Genomic DNA, 22,728 nt, shown 5'->3' on the forward strand with positions numbered 1-22,728 from the left:
ATGTGTTTTCTCACAAAAGCATCAGATTCTCAAAAGTTCTATTCAAAATTTTTTAAGTCAACAGTAAGTAATGACCTTTTCTAGTTTATCTGAAGTTTTAGTTTAACTTTAGGTTAAAAATGTATGAAAATTTGTTAAGATTGGTTAATACAAAAGGAGAATCATTTGAAAATTCTTTTGCAATAGAACTTAGCATGATAGGATGGTTTCTCATTTTCCAATAAATATGTTAGATGACCTTATATGTATTGTATATAAAAACAAGAACTCCTCTGTAATGCTTTTGAGAAAAAAGACAGATGAATAAAAAAATGGCATGTTTGATTATTCAAAGGACAAAAGAAACATAAATGGATACAAGAATCAGTGCCTTCTGAGCTGTACTTAAAAATGCATGCTAGCACTCAAAGTATTTATTTTTTACCATCATTGTTAAGCCAATTTTACTGCACTAGAGATAGCATCGAGATCAAAGAAACTGAAGGCAAAATATGCTGTCATCAGTATATGAAGATCAAGTTCTACAGGGAAAACAGACAAGAAAGATGAAAGGAGAATCATTCTTTTTCAGTTTTTCAAGAAAGGAAAATCTAAACTTCAGTAACATTTTCAAGGTTTAATATCCCTCACCATCGGGAAGTCATTCCTAGCTCAGATAGTTTTCAATGCATTTTTCTATTTTATATTACTGTAGAAATGCTACCACATACTATAAGCTAGCTCTACAGGAACCCAGTCACCACTGGTCCTTTTCTTCTAGCAAAACAAACTTCAGCTGATTAAACTTGACCTGGCAAGGACTGCTTTCTTACCCATTGCTTACTTTTAGAATTTAAAACAATTTTGTTTTTTCACCACAGTACTATTTTGAAATAAGTTATTTTCAAAGATAGCTTTGTGGGACATTTTTAACATTCCTGTATCTTCTGATAGACCCAGTGAGCTAGTCTATGCCAGCAATTCCACCAAAGCCAGGAGGTCCTGAGGGCAGGTGCAGGACCAAGGGAATATATTGTACTAATTCTTTTCACAATGCATGTACTAAATGCTAAGAATCAAAATTTTAGGATCAAACATTTTAAATAAGTCACTTACAAACATATCTTTATCACAGATAATCTCAATAAATAAAAACTTTCACTATTCACAAATACTCCTATTTTTTTTTTAATTCCCTTCTGCAGGGATTCACAGCCCTTTTCTAAGATCATACTTAACTCTAGGGTATGCCTCTCAACCCTGGTTACAAATCCATGTTATCTAGGGAGCTTTTCTTTGTTTGGGTGGTACTGGGTTGAACTCCAGAGCCTTGTGCTTGCTAGACACGCACTCTACCCCGAGCCCAACTGGAGAACTTTTTAAATACATATGAATGTATCTAGATCTCACTCAGACTAACTGAATTAGAATTTAAAATAATCAAAGTTAAACTGGCGTGTCTAGGAACTGGGTAAATGCATTGCTATGTTTCAAAGTGTTTTCCAAGGTAACCCTGTGTAAGGCAGGCTGAAGAATCATTATTTTAGTCATGTTGAATTATTATGATTATTGGCTTTATAGTTCATTTGGTGTGGTTTTTTAAATATTAAATCCATTGATTAATAAAAAACATTTTTTACCTATGTTTTTCAACCAACATTTCTTGTCTCCCACTCTGGCTCTGTTTACTTAATTTAATTAATTAATTAATTAATTTTTGTGCTAAGGATTCATGCAAGCACTCCACCATTAATCTATATTCCCTGGCCTTCTGACTCAATTTTTAAGTAGATATGAATATATTAGCATACAAATAAGCTTTGTAAACCATAAAATCAGATTTTTAAAAATAATATTTTAAGCCCAAATCACTTAATTATTTAGAAGGGTTCTAATAGGTAGGGGGTTCAACAGTTTGAATATATAGGGAGCTCAAGGGTTTGACTATATAGGGAGTTCAGGCATAGGTTGAATCACATGTACCCATGTTTTAACTATCACCCAGTGATTTTGTGTGGTTTACTATAACAGGAGATATCTCATTTTCATTATAGATCCTAATCTGTATTCTCTTAAACAATCCTTTCCATATATGAAATGTCATCATTTATTAAAATGAACAGCACTGAGTTTCTAAGAAAAAACTTAATTAAAAGCAACATTGAGCAAGAATTTAATGTTACAAATTAAATCTCTACTATAGTCTATTATTTTTATATTTTTTAAGCAAGCTGTTGTTTTTATGTGTGTTCAGCCTCCCAGGTCAAGGAATCAATATTGGAAAGGCCAAGACTGAAGAAAAAGATCCTAAGAAGCTAAAAAAGCAGGAAAAAGAAGAAAAAGAGCTCAGGAAAAAGTTTAAAGTATGTCATATTTAATAGCATGCAGAGTTCAAAGCATTAATGAAAAAACCCAATAATTTTTAAAGACCAAAATATACACTTTAAAAGTGTACTCATAAATACTACAGTCCTCCATCATAGCCCATTTAATTTCTACAAATTTATTTTAGATTTAAATTTATTCCTATCATGCATACTATCATGCATACTAAACTATCATGCATACTAAACTATCATGCATACTAAATATTCATACTGTGATAATCATCTAAATTTAGATATCCTTTAAACGTGGTTTAAAAGGTAATCTAAAAATATTTGTTATATGAAGTTGTTGAGATTATGATAGACTCCTCCCCCCCAAATTTTCTAATTTTATTTCATGTTCTTATATTATCTTTTGAAATCACTGAACTATTTATTTTGCAAAGACCTTCTTAATAAATTTGTCAAGTGAGTTACTATAATAATACAAATCAACCAATAATTTGAATGTATTTATTTTTCCAGTATGATGGTGAAATTAGAGTTCTATATTCAACCAAAGTTGCATCCTCCCTAACCTCTAAAAAGTGGGGAGCTAGAGATCTACAGCTCAAACCTGGTGAATGTCTTGAAGTTATACAAAACACAGATAAAACACAGATGATACAAAAGTTCTCTGCAGGAATGAAGAAGGAAAATGTAAGTCATTGCTTATGCTCTCCATGGTGCTCCAGAATTTAACAACCAAACAAGTTTTAGTGATTTCCCTGTTCTACTAACTTGTTTTGCCTTATATTTTGTGAGTTGTGGAAAATACTAAGAAACTAGAGGTTCTTCTGTGCTGAAGTCAATGAACTTTAATGTCTTTTTATTTACCACCTGCTAGTCATACACTGGGATATCAAAGGCAATGCTAAATTAGTGCCTCTCGGTATGTGGTTTTAGAAACCACCAGCATCAGAACACCCTACTCTGAGAGTTAAAATTGCAGTTGCTGTCTACCCTTGGCTTGTTGAATCATAAACTCTGGGAACCAGATGGAATCTCTCACTGTAACTTGTTCTCTAACTTGTTCATATACCCTGCATAAGAACTACTATGCTAACATAGTGAGTGGCTCTTGCTCTGGCCTGGTTTTAAGATTGTATAGCATGCATCACATCTAGAATTTAGTTTCTTTACCTCGCATATTCATTTGTTTTCATTTTCTCTTTGGAGGCACTTAGTGCAATATACCACTCCAAATAAGCACAAGACAGTCCCTGTCTGCTTTGACCTTATCAGCTACTAAAGCTGATAGATGCAAATATTTTTGTCAAATTTTAAAGGGAAGCTTATTTAAAATCCAGGGACATCCAGCAATACCACTCTTAGGGATATACCCAAAAGACTGTGACACAGGTTACTCCAGAGGCACCTGCACACCCATGTTTATTACAGCACTATTCACAATAGCCAAGTTATGGAAACAGCCAAGATGCCCCACCACCGACGAATGGATTAAGAAAATGTGGTATCTATACACAATGGAATTTTATGCAGCCATGAAGAAGAACGAAATGTTATCATCCGCTGGTAAATGGATGGAATTGGAGAACATCATTCTGAGGGAGGTTAGCCTGGCCCAAAAGACCAAAAATCGTATGTTCTCCCTCATATGTGGACATTAGATCAAGGGCAAACACAACAATGGGATTGGACTTTGAGCACATGATAAAAGCGAGAGCACACAAGGGAGGGGTGAGGATAGGTAAGACACCTAAAAAATTAGCTAGCATTTGTTGCCCTTAATGCAGAGAAACTAAAGCAGATACCTTAAAAGCAACTGAGGCCAATAGGAAAAGGGGACCAGGAACTAGAGAAAAGGTTAGTTCAAGAAGAATTAACATAGAAGGTAACACACACGCACAGGAAATCAATGTGAGTCAATGCCCTGTATAGCTATCCTTATCTCAACCAGCAAAAACCCTTGTTCCTTCCTATTATTGCTTATACTCTCTCTACAACAAAATTAGAAATAAGGGCAAAATAGTTTCTGCTGGGCATTGAGGGGGTGGGGGAGGAGAGGGAGGGGGCGGAGTGGGTGGTAAAGGAGGGGGTGGGGGCAGAGGGGAGAAATGACCCAAGCCTTGTATGCACATATGAATAATAAAAGAAAAAAAAATCCAGGGACAAACATTTCAATATTATGTTGTCCTAAACTTGAAATTAGATAGCCAACATGACTTCCCACATCAGCTTAGTTAATCAGCATGGAAAATGTGGACTCTGCATTTAATTTCAATGGGAGGAAGGTGACTCAGGGATGATAACTGAAATGGAGTCTTAAGAATAAAACACAGTGACTCAAGGACGGGGAATAGAGCTAAAGTTACCATGAAGGAGGTGCGGTTTGGCTTTTCAAAGGAAAATATGGGATGTGGGTACAAAAGATAAAGGGCAGGAACAGTGTAATATTAAGATTTGAACCTCACTAAGGATAATGTGTAGACAGAGCCTCTGAGACCAAAAAGATAAAAAAAATTCAGACTAGCATTGTGGTAATCTTCCCTAAGAATAGCTTTAAATACAGAAAAACATGCATTAAAAAGTCCTCAAAAATACAAAGAAGTTCAGAAATGTTCTTAATATTTTAAAAGATAATTATTGCTACTAGGGAAATGATGACCAGGAGGATTGCAGTTTGAGGCCATCCCATGCAAAAAAAGTTAGCAAGACCCATTTGAATAAAACAAGCTGGGCATCATGGTGCATGCCTATTATCCAGCTACATGAGAGGCACAGGCAGGCATATCATGGTACAGGCCAGTTGTGGGCAAAAAAAGGGAAATCCTGTTTGAAAAATACCTAAAGTTTAAAAGGACTGAGGGTGTGGGTCAAGTGGAAGAGCACCTGCATAGCAAGTACAAGGCTCTGAACTCAAACTCTAATACTGCCAGGAAAAAAATACGACTATGATAGTAATATGATATGATGAATATCTCTTTACCTAGCAGTTTAAATAAGAAAGCTAATCAATATTCAGTAAGATTCATAACTGTGTTTAAAATGCAAATAAAAGAAACAGAAGTAGTCCGACGCAGTAGTACACCTATAATTCCAGCACTGAGGAGACTGAAACGGGAAGGTGGCAAATTTGAGCCCAGCCTGAGGGCATAGCAAGTTCCAGGTCAGCCTGCAAAACCCTGTAGAAAAGAAGGGAGGAAGTGAAGGAGAGAAATTATACTACTATATTAAACGTCAAGATGTTAACTTTCCTCTGCTTTCCAAATTGTCATGTATTCTTCACAACAGATTGTCCTAGTATTTGCCATGTGGATCCCTAGCCTCTGCACTACCTTTAGACACATAATGCCCTTGTTAAAAGAAAATCTTGCCATGGCATCCTAAAGTCCCCTGTCCTTAGCAACAAATCCCATCAAAACCAACCTTCCTCAAGCTTCAAAGTTCATATGAATCCATGGGGCTCTTGTTGAAAATGCAGATTCTAATACAGTAGATCTGAAGTGGAATCTCACATTCTGCATTTTATCAAACTCCTAGATAATTGATTCTGCTGGCCCATAGGACATACTCTGAGTAACAAGGATGTAGATGACCTCATCAGCAGATGTGTGCGGATAGAGATGGGCAGGAATAGACATAGCATCAAAACAGGAATTCAGAGAAGAGACTCCTATCTTCCTAGGATGAAGTGGATCTTGGGAGTGAGGAAAAGCAGTAACAATTAAGGGATAATTGTTCAGTCTATTATTATTTCCTATTTGAAGGCCCATAGTTCTAAGTACTATAACAGATACTGGAGGACTCCTATGCTCTTAGAATTTGTCATCTTTAAGAAATGACAGTGGAAAGCTAGGGGAGGGTAAATTAGTGATAGAGCACTTGTCTAAAAATGACAATGGAAACATTTCATAAACTTCTGGTAGATTACAATCAAGGATTTCATGTCACTTTTATCTTTTTTCTCCTGGCACAGGATCAATGTACTTAATGGTTTCTTAGTTCACTAAAAATTGATTACTTAAATTTTTAGATGGTTTGGGGGTTATTTCAAACAAGATAGAAACCAGAGGAGTATATCAATAGTACTTACACATAATAATCCTTTTTATCAAAAAAGTTATAGCTTGGATAGTTGAGCCTTAATGCTCTGGACAATTCTGTCAGTATTGTTCCATCCCACAAATCAGGGTGTTTATACAATAGATTGAAGCCTATTCTGGGAAGATTGAGAGACATTTAGAATGCCGAGAAAGCTAACAGAAAGTTCTGGAAGCTAGAGAAAGCTGTCAATAAAAAAAAATCTCAAACACAGGTGCTGTCAACTGAAATTTGAACCAATAGATACTCTAGTGGTGAGGGTGACGGTAGGGTACTAGGAGTATTTTACATTGATTTTCAGATTGATTAGTTCATCAAGATTTAATTAGTGTATCTACTTCACTTCATTTTTTTGTTTTCTCATACTTCCTGCTTTTCTTAATTTTATAAACCTTTTTCCTTGTTCATTCCTTCCTTGAAATGGGTCATTGATCATTCTTTTCTTATTTTCTATTCCATTCGAGACACACTTCCATAGAACTTAGGATGCTTGTATGAATTTCTTTCTCCTATACCTAAGTGATTGAAGTAGCTTTTCAAATGGTGTCTAGCTTTACCTTTACTCTCAGCCAATCCACTCACCCCACTATTAACCAAATATTACTTTTAAAACCATAGAGTTCTTAGCATATAAAACTCTTTATGGTCTAGCTCACTCATAATGACTACTATTTCCTATCTATAACTTATACTATAAAAATACAAACTACATGCTTGTCATCCCCTGAGTAAGTCCTGCTGGTTCATCCCACTATGCTGTTTCATTTGACTTGGAATGTCAGTAATTGTCTACTCCAAACAACTCCATTGTCATCTAAAATTAGATAACACCAATCACAATCAATCTCTCCCCAACTCCACCATGACTCTACTTTAGCAGCTGAACTGTTAGTATTGTTTCACCAGTCTATTACTCTTTTGAGACTCTGAGTTTAAGAGTAGTCAATAAAATGTTCTCAACATTGAATTGCCAACACCTTGCACAGTGCAATGCACCTCAACTAGAGCTTGCTAGATCAAATGTAACAGTTATTATTGAAAGACATGTAGCAATTCCTATCTTTTAGTTTTGTTTTTGTGATTTGCTTATCTACAGCAAACTTCCAAGTTTAGGGTTGTCCCTCAAATGCAATGGAGAGTGGGAAGAACAGACTGCTGAGTTCTGGACTGGAGGGGAAGAACTGAAGTAATCAGGCATTCACTCTACCTGCCAGTCTCAGAGCTTTCAGATCCTGCCCAGGCAGTTAACCACTTGTGTGAGGGAGGAAGATGAGAAATCATGTGATCCACTGAATTTGGGATTAAAGCTCTCAGTCCTGCGTGGTAACAAACCCCACAGAACTGGGAGGTAGAGAGCAGGCATCTTGCCAGCCACAGGCTCAGTGACCTCTTTCCACAATTATCCTCAAGTGATGAGACTCACTGCTTACCAGAGAGACCAGAGCTACTGACCACCATTACTATCACTGCTCAAGGTCCATGTCAGACCCTCACCCTCTCCACAACTCCTCTGTGGCCATCTCCCACTCAGATGCAGTGGCAGAGTGGTCCTTGTTTTCACGTCTCCAGAGTAGTTCAGACTCAAATAATAGGCACCCTCTCAGCATGGCACCTGACTATGGCACTCCAAGATATGGGGAACAATAAAAACATCTTTCTTCTCCAGTGCTAGGCTGCCACACAGGACTAATTACTGTTACACCAAATCCCTATTTTAGCTTTAAGGCTTACAGGAAGTGTGGACCTATCCTACAGCTAGGTCTGCCAGTCTGTTGTCAGGGTTGTGGTTGTTGCTTTGACTTCCCCTCCCTACCATGAAGAGTCAGGGTTAGGACTGCAGACTGTTCCTTACTTTTCTCTGTAATCTTTCTTTTTCTCTGTGATTTTAAACTGTTTTGTTGCCTGTTTTGATTCCTGATATTTTGTCTCTATCTCTGTTTCTCTCTCTCTCTTTCTCTCAATCTCTCTCTCTCTCTCTCTCTCTCTCCTCTCTCTCTCTCATACTGGGATTTGAACTATGAGCTTCATACTTGCTAGGCAGGTGCTCTACTGCTTGCCAGTCCCTTCTTTCTCTCTTGAATATAGCTTTTCAGTTTGATAGCTTGGTTGGTTTTTTGAGACAGGGTATGGCTATGTAGTCCAAGGTGACATGGAACTCACTATGTAGCCCAGACTGGTCTTGAACTTATGATCCTTCTGCCTCAACTTCCTCAGTCCTGGGATTGAAGGCATGTGTCACCTTGCCTGGCCTACAAGCCACTGTTACAGACATTTTTACATTTGATCAAGTCTCACTCACTCACTTGTAGAAGCACAAACTGTAGAGGTGTTAGGATCTTAAATATATATTTCTGGCACATTCCCAAATGTTTGGACTTCCTAGCTAATATCTGTGTACTTCCACAATTTGGTGTTCATAAGCAGTGAGTTTTTCTACCACAGCAGTGGAGAACATTTTTTTAACAAAAGTTATGGAATAAAACAGGGTCTGAGTTATTTGTGGACATGATATCCTCGGGCATCCAAGAAACAGGTGGTTGAAAGATTTTTAACTTCACAAATCCAACTGACCATTAAGTTTTTTTTTTAATTTTAGAAAAACACAGAATCATTGAAGAAAATATTTTAAATGCAGAAATTTAAAAAGTCACTCTGAGCTGGGCATGGTGGTACATGCTTTCATTCTGAACACCTGAGAGACTGACACAGGGTGATGGCTTGAGCCCAGGAGTTCAAGGTCAGCACAGGCTACACAGTTAGAACCTATCTCAAAAAAATTTAAGTTAAAATTTTAAATTTTTTTAAAAAATCAATCTGACGTGAAGCCACAAAAATTAGAGAAGAGAAAAGAAGAAAAGGAGAGTATTTTTTGTAAAATCAAGATAATAACATATTCAGTATTATATATCACATTTTCTTCTTTCTATTATGTTATGAGCATTTTTCCTTCAAGTTGGACATTATTTCACTGACCTGGGTAAACCTATATGATATAATTTTATTGCTTGTAAACTTCATGAGACCAAACTGAGTAAACTTTATTTCTGAACATACAACATATGCAACAATGAAGGAATAATATGTTGCCACTTGATTAAGTAAGACACTAAAAATATTAGAATGCAGATAATTTATATTTTCCCAAGATTTTCTGTTTCATTGGTAACTTTATACTCACAATATCTCTCTAAAAGGTGAGTCATTCGTTAGTACTAAAATACATCTGCAGTGTAGCAAGCAAACATTTTGGGAAGAAATTAACTGGCACATATGGGGGGTGGTTGCTACTTTCCTAATAAGCTGTCGCCCTACATACTTCCTGACATTGTTTCAAGTCACTTTATTCTCCTTTGTGAATGTGAGGCTTCCAAATAATGATTTTATATAATATGTGAGAATTCCTGGTAAATCAGCCCTCATAATAAAGGGCTAACTAAACACGGCACCCATTCTACCTGGTATAAAAACCATGATTTTTTTAACATTTTCTATTAACATCCCTTAAGATAAATGTACATGTTCTATATGAGCACAGAGAACATTTTCCTACAAAAAAACCCCATTATTTCTAGGAACTAAAATGGATACACTATATAAAAAGTCATGATATATCACCTATTTTGACAGTCATAAATCATACTTTTAATATAATGAGTTTTAACAGAGATTCTTAAAGGTACAAGAGAGCAAAAGCTATGCTATATTAAAAGTTAGTATTCCTGTAAAAACACTTTATAAGTGATTTTATAGCTAGTGAGCACTAAATTATCACCTCAAGGAACTAAAACACATTAGCACAGCACCATTCCACACTCCATCTCTTTGATATCTAGTTCTTAAATAATATTCACAATCACTGATCTGTTTATGCATCAGAAAGTGAGAGAGAGAGAGAGAGAGAGAGAGAGAGAGAGAGAGAGAGAGAGAACAGAAAGAGTAATGGAATTGTCAGCAAAAGAGAAAGCTTTCTTTAGAACTCTTGAACAGGGAAGATACAGGGGAGCAAGATAATTGGGATTTGATAACCTAAGAGAAAATATTCTTACAATTTATTTGTGAAGTTGAGGTAATTAAATTGTGTATCATGAATTACTAACATTGGTCATGTAAAAGACCATTTTAGTGCTTGAGCTTGAGAAAGTAAATTATCTAAAAGCATACTAAAATAAAAATATTTAATTTCTAAAAATTATTGTTTTCTTTATTTTGAATTTTAACTGAAATACACTTGATGCTAGAATGATTCCAGCCTGGCAACAGTTTAGAATTTGTTACACATTTCTCTAAGAGACTTTATGGTAGCCTAACATCTCACAGCATTGACTCCATTAAAGGTTTCAGTTCATATTTGTCATTATTTTTAATTATTAATATAAATAGAAACACATCATGGGGACAGTCACTATTGTTAATTTTCCAATTTGTTTTACTGTTATGTTCTTGCTTTTGTTTGTTTGAGAATGCATTTCAGTATATAGCCCAGGCTGGCCTCGAATTTACGATATTCCTGCCTCAGCCTCCTGAGTGCTAGGATTACAAGCATGTACCACTACGCCTGGCTCCCGTTTATTTTAATCAAAAATCCAAAATGAAAATAGAACCAACCATTTTATATTATGGAAAAAAAGTCTGTGATTTTTACCGTCTACAAAAATGTTCAAATTTTATTTTAGCACCAAATATAGATACATATAAAAGATCAATTTTGGTTGTTGGAACCATGAAAAAAATATATACAATCTGAACAGGCTCCAGTGACATATGCCTGTGCCCCCAACACTCAAAAGACTAAGTCTGCAGGATTCCTGAGCCCAGAAGTTCAAGGCCAGCCTAGGCAACATAGCAAGACCTTGTCTCAAAAAAAAAAAAAAATAGTATCTACAGTTTGTTCTAAGCTTGTTATTTGCAGTTTTTCTTTTGAGACAGATGAAAGAATTTAATTTGTTAGACACAAGCTTATCCTCCTTTAAAAATTATGCTAAATTATGATGTATAACTTAGTTTACAATATTATATTAAGATGCACTGAACTATGATGATCAAGTTTGCCCAGAGATCACAGACACTAATGCAGATATTCTGACATTAATCGTTTTTTGCTGATTTTACTTTAATTGCAGTAAACAGAAGTTATAACATGGGCTAATATTTTATAATCTAAGAAAAATATTACTTTATTGTGTTTTCTCATTTTGACACGTCCCATTACTCCCATAAAACAAAAATTTAAAGATAACTTTGATTCTTTCTTTTCTGAATATAATACCTACAAAACGATTTTCATTAAAAAGTGGTGGATGTTGGACCGGCATGGTGGTGCGTGCCTGTCATCCCAGCACCGGGGAGGCCAAGGCAGAAGGACCTAGAGTTTCCAGCCAGCCTGGGATACACATCAAAAAAAAAAAAAAACACCCTCCCCACTAACAAAGTACCGAACTTTTTGCTAAAAATATTTTGATGGCGTGTCATTTACCCTGGAAATACTTGAAGGGAAAGTTATTTCCTTGAATTTGAATCAATAATTTCAGTCTTTTAAAAACACTTTGATTAGCATATATTAATTCATTCAGGGGTTTCCTTGTAACCTTTCTCTATATGCTTACAGTATACCTTGGTTAGTTTCGTTCCCACTATCACGGTCCCTCATCCCCCTCCCCCTACTGAAAATGATTTCGACAAGTTTCATTGTTCTATTTTCAAACAAGTATAAAAATTATATCAACTGTAGTCACCCTCCTCTACCCTCTCACTCCCCCTCCCCCTCCCACATCCTAACAAGACCTGTTGTACCCTCCTGACCTTCATTACTTAAATGTGTATTCATTGTTCAAAAGGCTTTCACTGAGGTATTTCATCTGGGAATGTATTTACTTTAATCAGTTTTAATCCCCTCTATTACTCTTGCTTATCCCTCTTCTCTCCCCCCCTTATTGAACAGCTTTCAGTGTGTTTCCTTATGCCTACTTCCTACACAGATGCTATGTATTTCAATATCATTCCATCTCTATCATTCTCTTTTCCTCTCCCTCCTCCCATAACTTCAGCTTTATGACCCTTTCTTTTAAAACAAAATGTTTTCATGTTGAATCAATGGCAACATTTTTAAATAAGTTTATTGCTTGTAGGAATATTTGTGTATGCCCTTCCTTTTCATTAATCTTTTAGCACATTTTAAATCACATTTACTCTGATACAGAAGCAAAATTATGTCCAAAATAGACCAAGACCAATAGATTGACAGTGAAAGAGATTATTTCAAAACTGTATTGAATGATGCACCTCAAGGTCTTAGAAAACAAGAACAAGTCAAACCAAAATGAGTTGAAGGAAAGAAATAATAAAGATCAAAGCTGAAATTAATGAACTGGAAGCTAAAAGAATACAAAGAATCAAAGAAATAAAGAATTGGTTCTTTGAAAGTATAAGCAAGATTGACAAGTCCTAGCCAAACTAACCAAAAGAGAGACACAAATTAACAAAATTAGAGGTTATAATAGGGGTGGGGGGTACTACAACTGATAACACTGAAATCCAGAGGACCATTAGGGATATTTTAAAAACTTGTGTTCCAATAAAGTGGAAAATCTAGTAGAAACAAATTGACCTACCAAATTTGAACCAAAAAAAGATTAAAAAAAAAACTAAACAGAACAATTACTAGCAATGAGATCAAGACAGTAATAAAAAAGTATTAATTTCAAGCATACAACAGATTTTAGATACTAACACAAAGCAGTGCCAAAGTTTGGTAATATTAATTAGATGTCAGTAGACTTTCTCAAGGAAAATAATTCACACTTTTCCTTAGGAAATTACACAATGAGGGGCTAATATAAGGTGCTAAGAAAAGGAAAGAAGAAGGGAAGGAAGGAAGGAAGGAAGGAAGGAAGGAAGGAAGGAAGGAAGGAAGGAAGGAAGGAAGGGAGAGAGAGAGAGGGAGGGAAGAAGGGAAGACAGGAGGAGAGAAGGAAAGAAGACAGAGGAGGGGAGGGGAGGGGAGGGGAGTGGAGAGAAGAAAAAAAAAACCTTAGCTTTCTCTCATAAAACATGGTTTATTTTCCACTTACCCAGAGCATCACCAAAATCTCAGGCATGCATTCTAATAATCCTTTTGTTTGAGGAATGATGACACTCAATTGCTGACACTCTCAGTGAGGAACTTCTCCCATACTGAAAATAAGAGTTATTTTGTGACTATTTATGACACATTCTCTCCCAAGAAGCCATGATCTTGGCTTTTGATCAAGGGGCAGGGGGTGGGGTTGAACACATTGCTGTCTCTGATCAGCATAATAAAAGTTGAAAAAGTAAATATCTGATGTGGTGACTTAAAATACTGGCATGTAAATTGCCTTGCGATCTGTGTTTACTACAGTCGACCTCAAACTGGGTCATGTGAGTAACATCTTGGGAAAACAGAGTAAAATTTAAGGCAGGACTGTGGTTTGACCTGCAATAATATAGAGAAAAAATAAGATTTTAAATGTCCTGTTTTGACATTCTCACTATGTATGCCAAACTGGCTTGCAATTCAAGATCCTTCTGCCTCCTGTGTGTTGGGATTACAGTGTGCACCAACATACACAGCAGTAGTTTTTTTATTTATAGGAGAAAGGAAGCTGTAAATTGAGGTGAAGAGAGAAACAGGGAGAAAAGTATAAGAAAGAAAGGAAACAAAAGTGGATACAAGTTGATCATATTCAGAAGTAGACACAAATATTCTAATAATTACTTATATGTCAATTTCTTTAAATAAATATTAAAGATTTTTCAAACCTATATCTGTAAATAAAATGTATTTCCTTTTTCTTTCATAGATGGCTATGTCCTTCGGAGTTATCTCATGGACAAGTAAGCCCATTTTCTTCTACTACTGTATTTGTTAAAAGAATACTGTGTTTTTTAAAGAACATTTTCTAGTAGTGTTTAAATAATGTAACCAACTGGATTGTCATAAATAAATTGAAAACAATATTTTATACTTACATAGTATCAATAATAAAGTCAACGTTTTCATAAAGTGCCTCTCTTAAATAGGCAAGAAGCTAATCTTATTCTTTTTTTTTTTGGCAGTACTAGGGTTTGAACTCAGGACCTCATGATTGACTAGGTATGCACTCTACCACATGAGCCACTCCACCACCCTGTTTTATATTGGGTGTTTTTAAGATAGGGTCTCTCAAACTCTTTCTGGCTTGGAACCACAATGCTTCTGACCTCTGATTCCTGAGTAGCTAGGGTTACAAGCATGATCCCCCAGTGCCCAGTCAAAAGCCCTTTTCATCCATGATTATACAAGTCATGGTCATAGTTTTATACACTCAGCAAACACTGAAAATAGGCTGCTAACCTTTTCATTAATATTTTGCATTTTACTTACTGATTAATCTACTACCAGAATTGTATTAATTAAGGACCAAATAGTGTCAACACAGTAGTTACTAAAATCACTTTACAGTTTATCCTCTAATTGAAGATTTTTCTGTACTTTTACCAGGCACAGTAGACTATTATATTTCCTTTATTGGAAGCATGCCATAAAAGAGATAGCAGTCAATGATTCTTCTATTCTTATGAATAAGATGTTGTCACAGTCTGGTACTCCTGTGCCATTGGTGTTTTCCAAAATGCTTTACAAATCTACTTCAAGAAACTCAGTGTAAGAAATAAACTCCATTATCAGATTAGGTCCTACAGCAATACGAAGATTTATGGAATTCAGCATAATGAAAAAATAAAGGAGGATTTACAAACTGTTTACCCATAAACAACTTGACACCATTCAGAAAGAGACAAATTGATCCTAAGAGCTGTGTCAGAAAATTAGTAGACAGTCAAAAGAAAAGTAATCATAACATTTTTGTTTTCCCTCAGAGCATTATCACAGAGGTAAGGCCTAGGTCTTTTCAATAGGTTTTGCTCTATGGAAGATACAAATTTTATGGAAAAAATGTGTAGCAAATAGGACAACATCTTCAGCAGTGATTATTACAGGATGATTGAAAAAGAATATAGGAAGTACATTGTCCAAGTAATTAGTGATTCACCACCTATTACAGTGGATATCTAAGCACTGAGGTTATGGCTCAAGTGGTAGAGCACCTGCCTAGCAAGAGAGATACCCAGAGTTCAAACCCCAGTACCATTAAAAATTAAATAAATAAAGTAAATGCTTAAACTTTTATTAAATGAATTTCAGGAAAATCTTTCCTATTTGCATTTGCATCAAATTTCTGCTATCCAAACTCTCCCTTGATCTTAGAAAAAGGATCCAAACAGAAGACTTAGGGAACTCACAGCATCTGCCATACTTGGCAAGAATTTGAAGGGCCTGCTGCTGCTTTATGATAAAGCACAGAGATAGGACCGGAACCGAGAAGGAATCTGATCTAAGTGACAAAGCCACCACACAGTTCTGAAATTTGGAACTGTATCCTACATTTCAAGACTATGTCTATATTTATAATACCTTCTGTTTTTGTTATTTATGGATCACGCTCTCATTAGGTTATAAACATCTTAGAATAAAAGCTCATGCCTTATTCAAAGTTGTCTCCTGGTACAGAGCAGGGACTCAATATATTTGTTGAATAGAATATTTCACAAAGAGTCAGGACCAGGCAAAACCTGAAGTATGTAAAAATAGCCAAAACTACTATTGTGGATGCTGCCTATAATCATAAATAATATTTGTAATTATATATCAAAAGAATCTCCATAATAACTGTATGTTGGCTACATAAACTACAGCTGATATTTATGTATTTTAAAGTTGATATGTATAAGGTATAATCAGAAACATGTAAAAATGTTTAGCCATTTCCTATGGCAAATATTCCCTTTCATTCAACATTTGAAATTCAAATAAAGGTATGAATCTAATATTAATAGATATAAAAATCCTTGACAGTGATTAAGATCCACAGAAAGTGACTATTCAGTTTGTTCAGTTCAACACACAGTTCCTAAGGAGCACAACTCTGTGCCACGCCCACTCAGCTAATGCTGAGCATGACACAGTCTGTGCTCTTGAGTCATGTTTCAGTTACTCTGTGGATTGAACAGGATTAGACAAAGTCAATGAAAGAAAAGGTGGAGATGGATATGAAATTTCTTTCCACCTATAAATTTCTTGCCTTTAAAAGCCTGTGTTCTATAACAATCACATTCTTGCCTCTTTCTTCTACATATTGCTTCAATGTTGGGGAGATATTCTCCATAAAATAAAATTTATGTTTTATATTTACAGTGATGGAGAGATCTATGATGATATTGCTGATGGTAAGTCTCATACAGCATCTACCACAGGCAACAATGAATGCACTGTTTATACAAATTCTGAAAATAGCATATTGGATTAGAATATCCAATCTGATAAAAATTCAAGTCACTTGAAAATGTTAGGAAAAGTATATTCTCTGGTATCCTGGGGGAAAAATCATTTTCACTCAGAACTGTAAATTAGGAAAAAAACCTTTATTTTCTTTGAAAAGAGAAATATAAAACTATTTGGTTAATTTTTTATTGCACCATGAATCTTAAGAATTTCTTTTATCCAAATAATTATGCATTCTTGGCCAATAAATAGGTACCTATCTCATAATCACAATACTAGCATAATAATATATGCATAATATGTTTCTAAATTATGATTGAAGGCATTAATCTCAATCAAAATGGAAGATGATGCCATCATCTTACCTTTAGTCTTTTATGTTTATGGTACTTGCTGATATTTAAATCATCCTTATTCAGAATAACTACCAAAAAGTAACTTAAGTGCCAGATAAAATAACCTTGGGTTTCACTTTGATGGAGAATAAATCTGTCAAGAAATGTTGTTGGAACTGGGTTAAACAATGACAATTAACTGCATGGCCTTTCATCTAGGGGGAGCTTTTCAAATCAGGAAAGTATGTATTTCCCACAATTCCAGCCTTGGAACACAAAGAGAGTATGTTTTATATAACTATGTTTAAGTTTGTATTTTTTTTCTTTCAGGTTGCATCTATGACAACGACTAGCATTCAGCTCTATTGATTCTGTTGTGTTCATTAGTTGCCAACACGAAGTATGAGTTTTAGTTGGCATATGTTATTGGGTATCAGAAAAATGAATGTACAAAATGATTTGTTAGTATTTGTTATGAAATTCTGATTATAAGTTTTGAAATTTTAAACTTCAAAAATAATATCTCTGCTTAATCAATATCTCAAAAGATTTTATTTGTTTAACGTAAGAATTATTTCTGTTTTGGCTATGATTATAAAGGCACTTCTTTTAGATCATCAATAAACAATCTCCCATACATTCCTCCCCACCAAAAAAAAGAAGAAAGAAAAAAGAATATTTTTTCTATTTTCTATTTTCTAAAAAGAAATAGGAAGAAGAAAAAAGAATATTAGAAAGGAAATTTTGAAACATTCCACAACAAGGAAAACTATAGTTTGTACCTCTACTTGTGAAAGTACCTTATATTGTCTATTCTAATTATCTCTCTTTAAAAAGGCAGATGTGTCTGTCTTACCTCCTGATGGTGGGTTAATCTTTTTTTAACTTATTCCAGTAGCAGAATTTTTGTATAAAGTTTGTCCTTATTTGTTAATTGTGAATATGTTAATTATTTGATAAGAATGTTATTTTATTTTTGCTGATTCTAATTCTGTACTCTGTTTAAACAAAGTATCATTGTAACTAGAGTAAACATGGATGAGGACTACCCTCCAATTATGAAGAAGGGAAGAATGGACCTTAAAACTCACTAGCTTATTATGGTACTCTTTATTATGAAGATTCTTTTAAAGGCTTTCGTTTTTGTTTTCAATTACCTCTGTACATGTTTAAAAAATATTTTTAACCACTTTACTAGAAAGTTTGCCAGCAGAAGGACCACAAATTATTAAGTACTAGTGTTTGGACTGGAGTTCCCCAAGCAACCCCTCCAAATTACAAAGCACTGGCCAAAACCCAACAACATATTATGTGACATGTTAGGTAATATTTTTCACAACTTCTAAAATATGAAAATAACAAACCTACTACCATTAAACCATGATGTGACATTGGATGTATCACTTATCCTTTTAGTATCCTTATCTGTAAATTATAGGATTAGACTAAGCTAGTTTTTCCAACATTTTTTCACTACCAACCACCTCCAGATTTTATAATTCTCCTCCCATCCCAGATCCATGTTTCAGAAGCTTTTGTCTATTTTTGAAAACTCATTGACTAAATAATGATTCATGCATTATCCATGTTTTAATATTGAAAAGACCCCTTGGAGTTTCTGTAAAGTGACCCCACTGAATTTTTTTAATTGAAAATTATAAAATAACTCAAAGCCTTCAAAGTGGTAAAGTGGGATTTCCATTAGGTGCTTTGAATTTTGAAAACAGCATCAACTTCTAATATTCAATGTGTAGACAATGGGAGTTTGGGTACCCAGATAAGAAACTACTTATCTCAAAGATTACCTCTAATTAAAAAGTACTTTGCTATCTACTTTTTGAGAGCGTTAGCCAGTGTGTGTCCTTGTAATGAATTTTCTTTTAAGATGAGGTAAAAGTATATGGCTCGAAAGTGGCTGTTGGTTGCCCAATTTGGTAGCAAGTTTACATAATACATTGACAACACATTTTCAGTAATTTTTTCCTGATTGAGAGTATGTAAATTGACTGCAATGTCAGTTTTTAAAATTCCAAATTAGATTAAGAGAACATTTCAAATTTTTATTTATATACCAATGAAAGAGATGGGTAAACATCAATGAATGATTTATATAACAATTATTTTAATATGAAAGATATATTTTAGGTATTATTTTTAATTTACTAAATATGATTTCTGTTGTTCTTTGTGTGAAATTTTGTCATGTGTGAAGAGCTATAAATAAAAAAAAACTCTTTAGCAGACAGCCTTGCCTTCTGTTTCATCAAAGCATTGAAGTCATCAGCTTTTCTCCCCTTAACTTGATCCCACAGATACAGAAGTCTTTTTTGTACCCTTTCTAACTTTTGCTTTACTGCATTCTCAAGACCAAAATCTCATACCACTGCCCCTCCCCTTTGCACATTTCAACTCCTTACAATCTGCAGCCTTCATCCTTAATACATGCCAGACACTATTTCAGAGAATAAGATATCATGCCTCAAATTCAAATTCAAAGCCACAAACTTTGATCCCACTTTTTTCTACTTTCTCTAGGATCTTCTCCTTCCATAATTTATTCTTTCCCGTTCTTTCTGTGTCTCTGTCTCTCTGTGTATCTCTGTCTCCCCTTCCCATAATCTCTCCTTCCCTTCCTCTCTCCCTCTTTACATTTAACTTCTCCCACTGTTAGTATTCCCCTCTGTAGCCTTACAAAGATAATAAAATCTTTCCTATCTGGAAAAAAAAAAAAACCTCAAAAAAATGTGAAATCCTTCCTTGAACCCAAATATCTGTCCGGCTACAGCTTATTTCAATCTTATTTTTCTCATCTCATTGTCTTAAAATGATCGTGTATGTGTAACAGAACATACCCCAAAGACCTCCAACTATGAGGAATGTAATGGACAAACAACCTCAGCTGCTGTGCTCTGAAATCCATCACCATGTTTGCATCAAGACTAGGCTTCTCACAGGCTGTTCCAGTCAATGACTGAGCATGCAGGGATACTAAGGCAAAATATAGAACTCCTCATGTGGCAGCTTTAGTTTGAAGACTCCCTAAAAGTCTTAGTTGATCTTCCTTACCTTGCACAGCACTTTGAGGGTGACACAACTATCTGCTTCCTGCTTTCACTGGGGACAGATTTGCATTGCTCCTCCCACCTTCCCTGATTCTCTCCCCATTTCCTCTCATACTTGTATTTCTCCATGCTCACCAGAAGACAAACAGAATTTTCACCCTCTCTTGTCTACTTTCCAGAGAACCAAAACTGAGCACAGTACAGCTGGAAAACTTATTAAAATACAAGTCCACGCTTCTGTCTGGGGTCAACTGAACCAGGATCTGGGGAAAGAACTTCAGAATTTTTTGGTTTTTTTTTTTGAGTGGGGTTCGTACTCAGGGCTTCGCATTTGCAAAGCAGTCACTCTACTGCTTGAACCCTTGAACCACACCTCCAATCCATTTTGCTCTGGTTATTTTGAAAATGGTGTCTCATAAACCCAGGCTGTCCTTGAACCATGATTCTCTCCATCTCAGCCTTCCAAGTAGCTAAAATTACAGGGGTGATCTACAGTGGCCAGCCAGAATCCATTTTTAATTAACTTGAAATATGAATTTGATGTACAGCCAAGCTTGGAAATCCTCCATCTCTATGTATTCTTTGTCATAGTCTCAAGTTGAATTGCATCTTCAGCTAACTGCAATTTGGTTTCTGCTACAATTACTCTAAAGTCACTTCTATATGATATCCCCCAAGAACCTCTAACTCATAAAACTCCAAAGTGAAGTCTTCCTCTCACCCCCTTAAAGTGATTTTTCTTTCTTTAGATTATACCTCAGTGACATCTCTATCATCCCATCATCCAAACTTGAAACCTGGAACCTGCTTTGCTTCTGCTCTTTCATTCTTCATGTCCAATAAGACATCATTAATCAGAGCTTTCAGAAAGCAAAGACTCTGTCTTATCTGTTTTTAATTCTTATATTTTACATGGTATTTGAAATTCTTAATTATGTATTTGATAATAAAAGAATAAATGAATACTCAACCACTGAGCTACGTCCCAGCCCTATAGTTTTTTCTTATTTTTTTTTTCAAATGCCATAACAGGTTCAGTAGACTGATACCTAAACCATGTCTATTAGATTTATCAACCCTGTGACCTCAAATCCACTAGAGGAATGAAGACCAAATATTCTGCAATTAAATGCTGGGCTTTTGAAATAGATACTGGGATAGATATAGGAGTACAACATGTGTATTAGAGATCAATATTCATGAAAGGCAGTGGAGGAAGCAGGGTTGAGCAAAGGAAAATGTTGAACTGAGATGCAGGCATGACAAAGCTTCAGTCAATAAGGTGGGGCCTCTGGAATAAATGCTGCATCACTTATTTCCCTTCAGGCTAAAATGGAGGGCCTTTACACCCAGCTCCCTTCTGCTTGCCACCAGATACGGGCCACCCTGGAAAGGGTATAACCTTATACCAACTGACTGCAGCTGCGGCAGACCTGGAAGGAGCCTCTCAGTGGTAGTAAATGCTTCCCTATTTCCTCAAAATTGAGAAACAGTATGGATACTTTGTTCTAGAAATTTTACCATAAAAAATGAAGAACATGAGATAAATGACAGGCATCTAGAAACATTAAGTGAAGGAAGATCTTATGTATGTTGTCCTGAGAAATTGTTCATTTCCTATAATAAAAAGATTTAAGGTTGTTGGAAAGCTGATGGGAAGGAGGCAATTGAGATGAAAAATAAAAAATACAAGGCAGATTAGAGATAATCAAGGGTCTAAATACCTTGAGAAAATGGGTTTGGACAGAAACAGACTATAAATTACAAATTTTTTTCCTAACTCGTTCATATTGCATTTGTGAAATGCTATGCTGGGTGTCAAGGACTCAAACATTAATACCTATTGTTATTATTATGACTAATGTAGAAATACCTGCTAATGCTGCCAATAGTATCACAACATGATATTTAAGAGTTTTATTTAATATTATCATTAAAACAACTAGCACAGAGAACAAGGAAAGAATTTTGAGGCTGTAAGACAGAAAAATCAAATAATATATAAAGGTAAACCCATCAAAATAACAGTAGATTTCTCAATAGAAACCCTAAAAGCAAGAAGGACATGGAATGAGGTATGTCAAGCACTAAAGGAAAACAATTTTAGCCTTAGGGTACTGTACCCAGCAAAGCTATCATTCAAAATTAATGGTGGAATAAAAGTCTTCCATGATAAACAGAAACTAAAACAATATATAACCACCATACCACCACTACAGAAGATTCTGAACAGAATCATACACAAAGAAGATGAAAACAAATATAACCATGAAAGCATGCAAGTATTAAAACAGACAAGTACTCAGAGAGTAGGATAGAATTGGCTTTACACACTCAAATCCTTAACAAACACAACTAAATGCAGGAATCACCACATACCTCTCAATATTAACACTGAATGTTAATGGACTCAACTCCATAATCAAAACACACTGTTTCGCAACCTGTATTGAAAAAGAAGACCTGACAATCTGTTGTTTACAAGAAACTCACCTAGTTGACAGAAAGAAACATCTAGGGTAAAGGGATAGAAGAAGATTTACCAAGCTAATGGCCCCCCAAACAGGCAGGAGTAGCAACATATA

The 22,728-nt window shown here is 35.2% G+C and overlaps 1 protein-coding gene across 1 annotated transcript in view; it reads left to right on the forward strand.

Moving 5' to 3' along the window:
- The window catches only part of Fyb1 (FYN binding protein 1), a 181,140-nt gene that overhangs the window by 132,503 nt on the left and 25,909 nt on the right, over positions 1 to 22,728 (forward strand). The window contains exons 15-17 of the mRNA XM_074077883.1: positions 2,234 to 2,342; positions 2,832 to 3,005; positions 14,228 to 14,261. Coding sequence (XP_073933984.1) covers positions 2,234 to 2,342; positions 2,832 to 3,005; positions 14,228 to 14,261 — 317 coding nt within the window. The remainder of the gene's footprint in view (positions 1 to 2,233; positions 2,343 to 2,831; positions 3,006 to 14,227; positions 14,262 to 22,728) is intronic.

Source organism: Castor canadensis, chromosome 6, assembly GCF_047511655.1.
Source record: "Castor canadensis chromosome 6, mCasCan1.hap1v2, whole genome shotgun sequence".
Classification (NCBI taxonomy): Eukaryota; Metazoa; Chordata; class Mammalia; order Rodentia; family Castoridae; genus Castor; species Castor canadensis.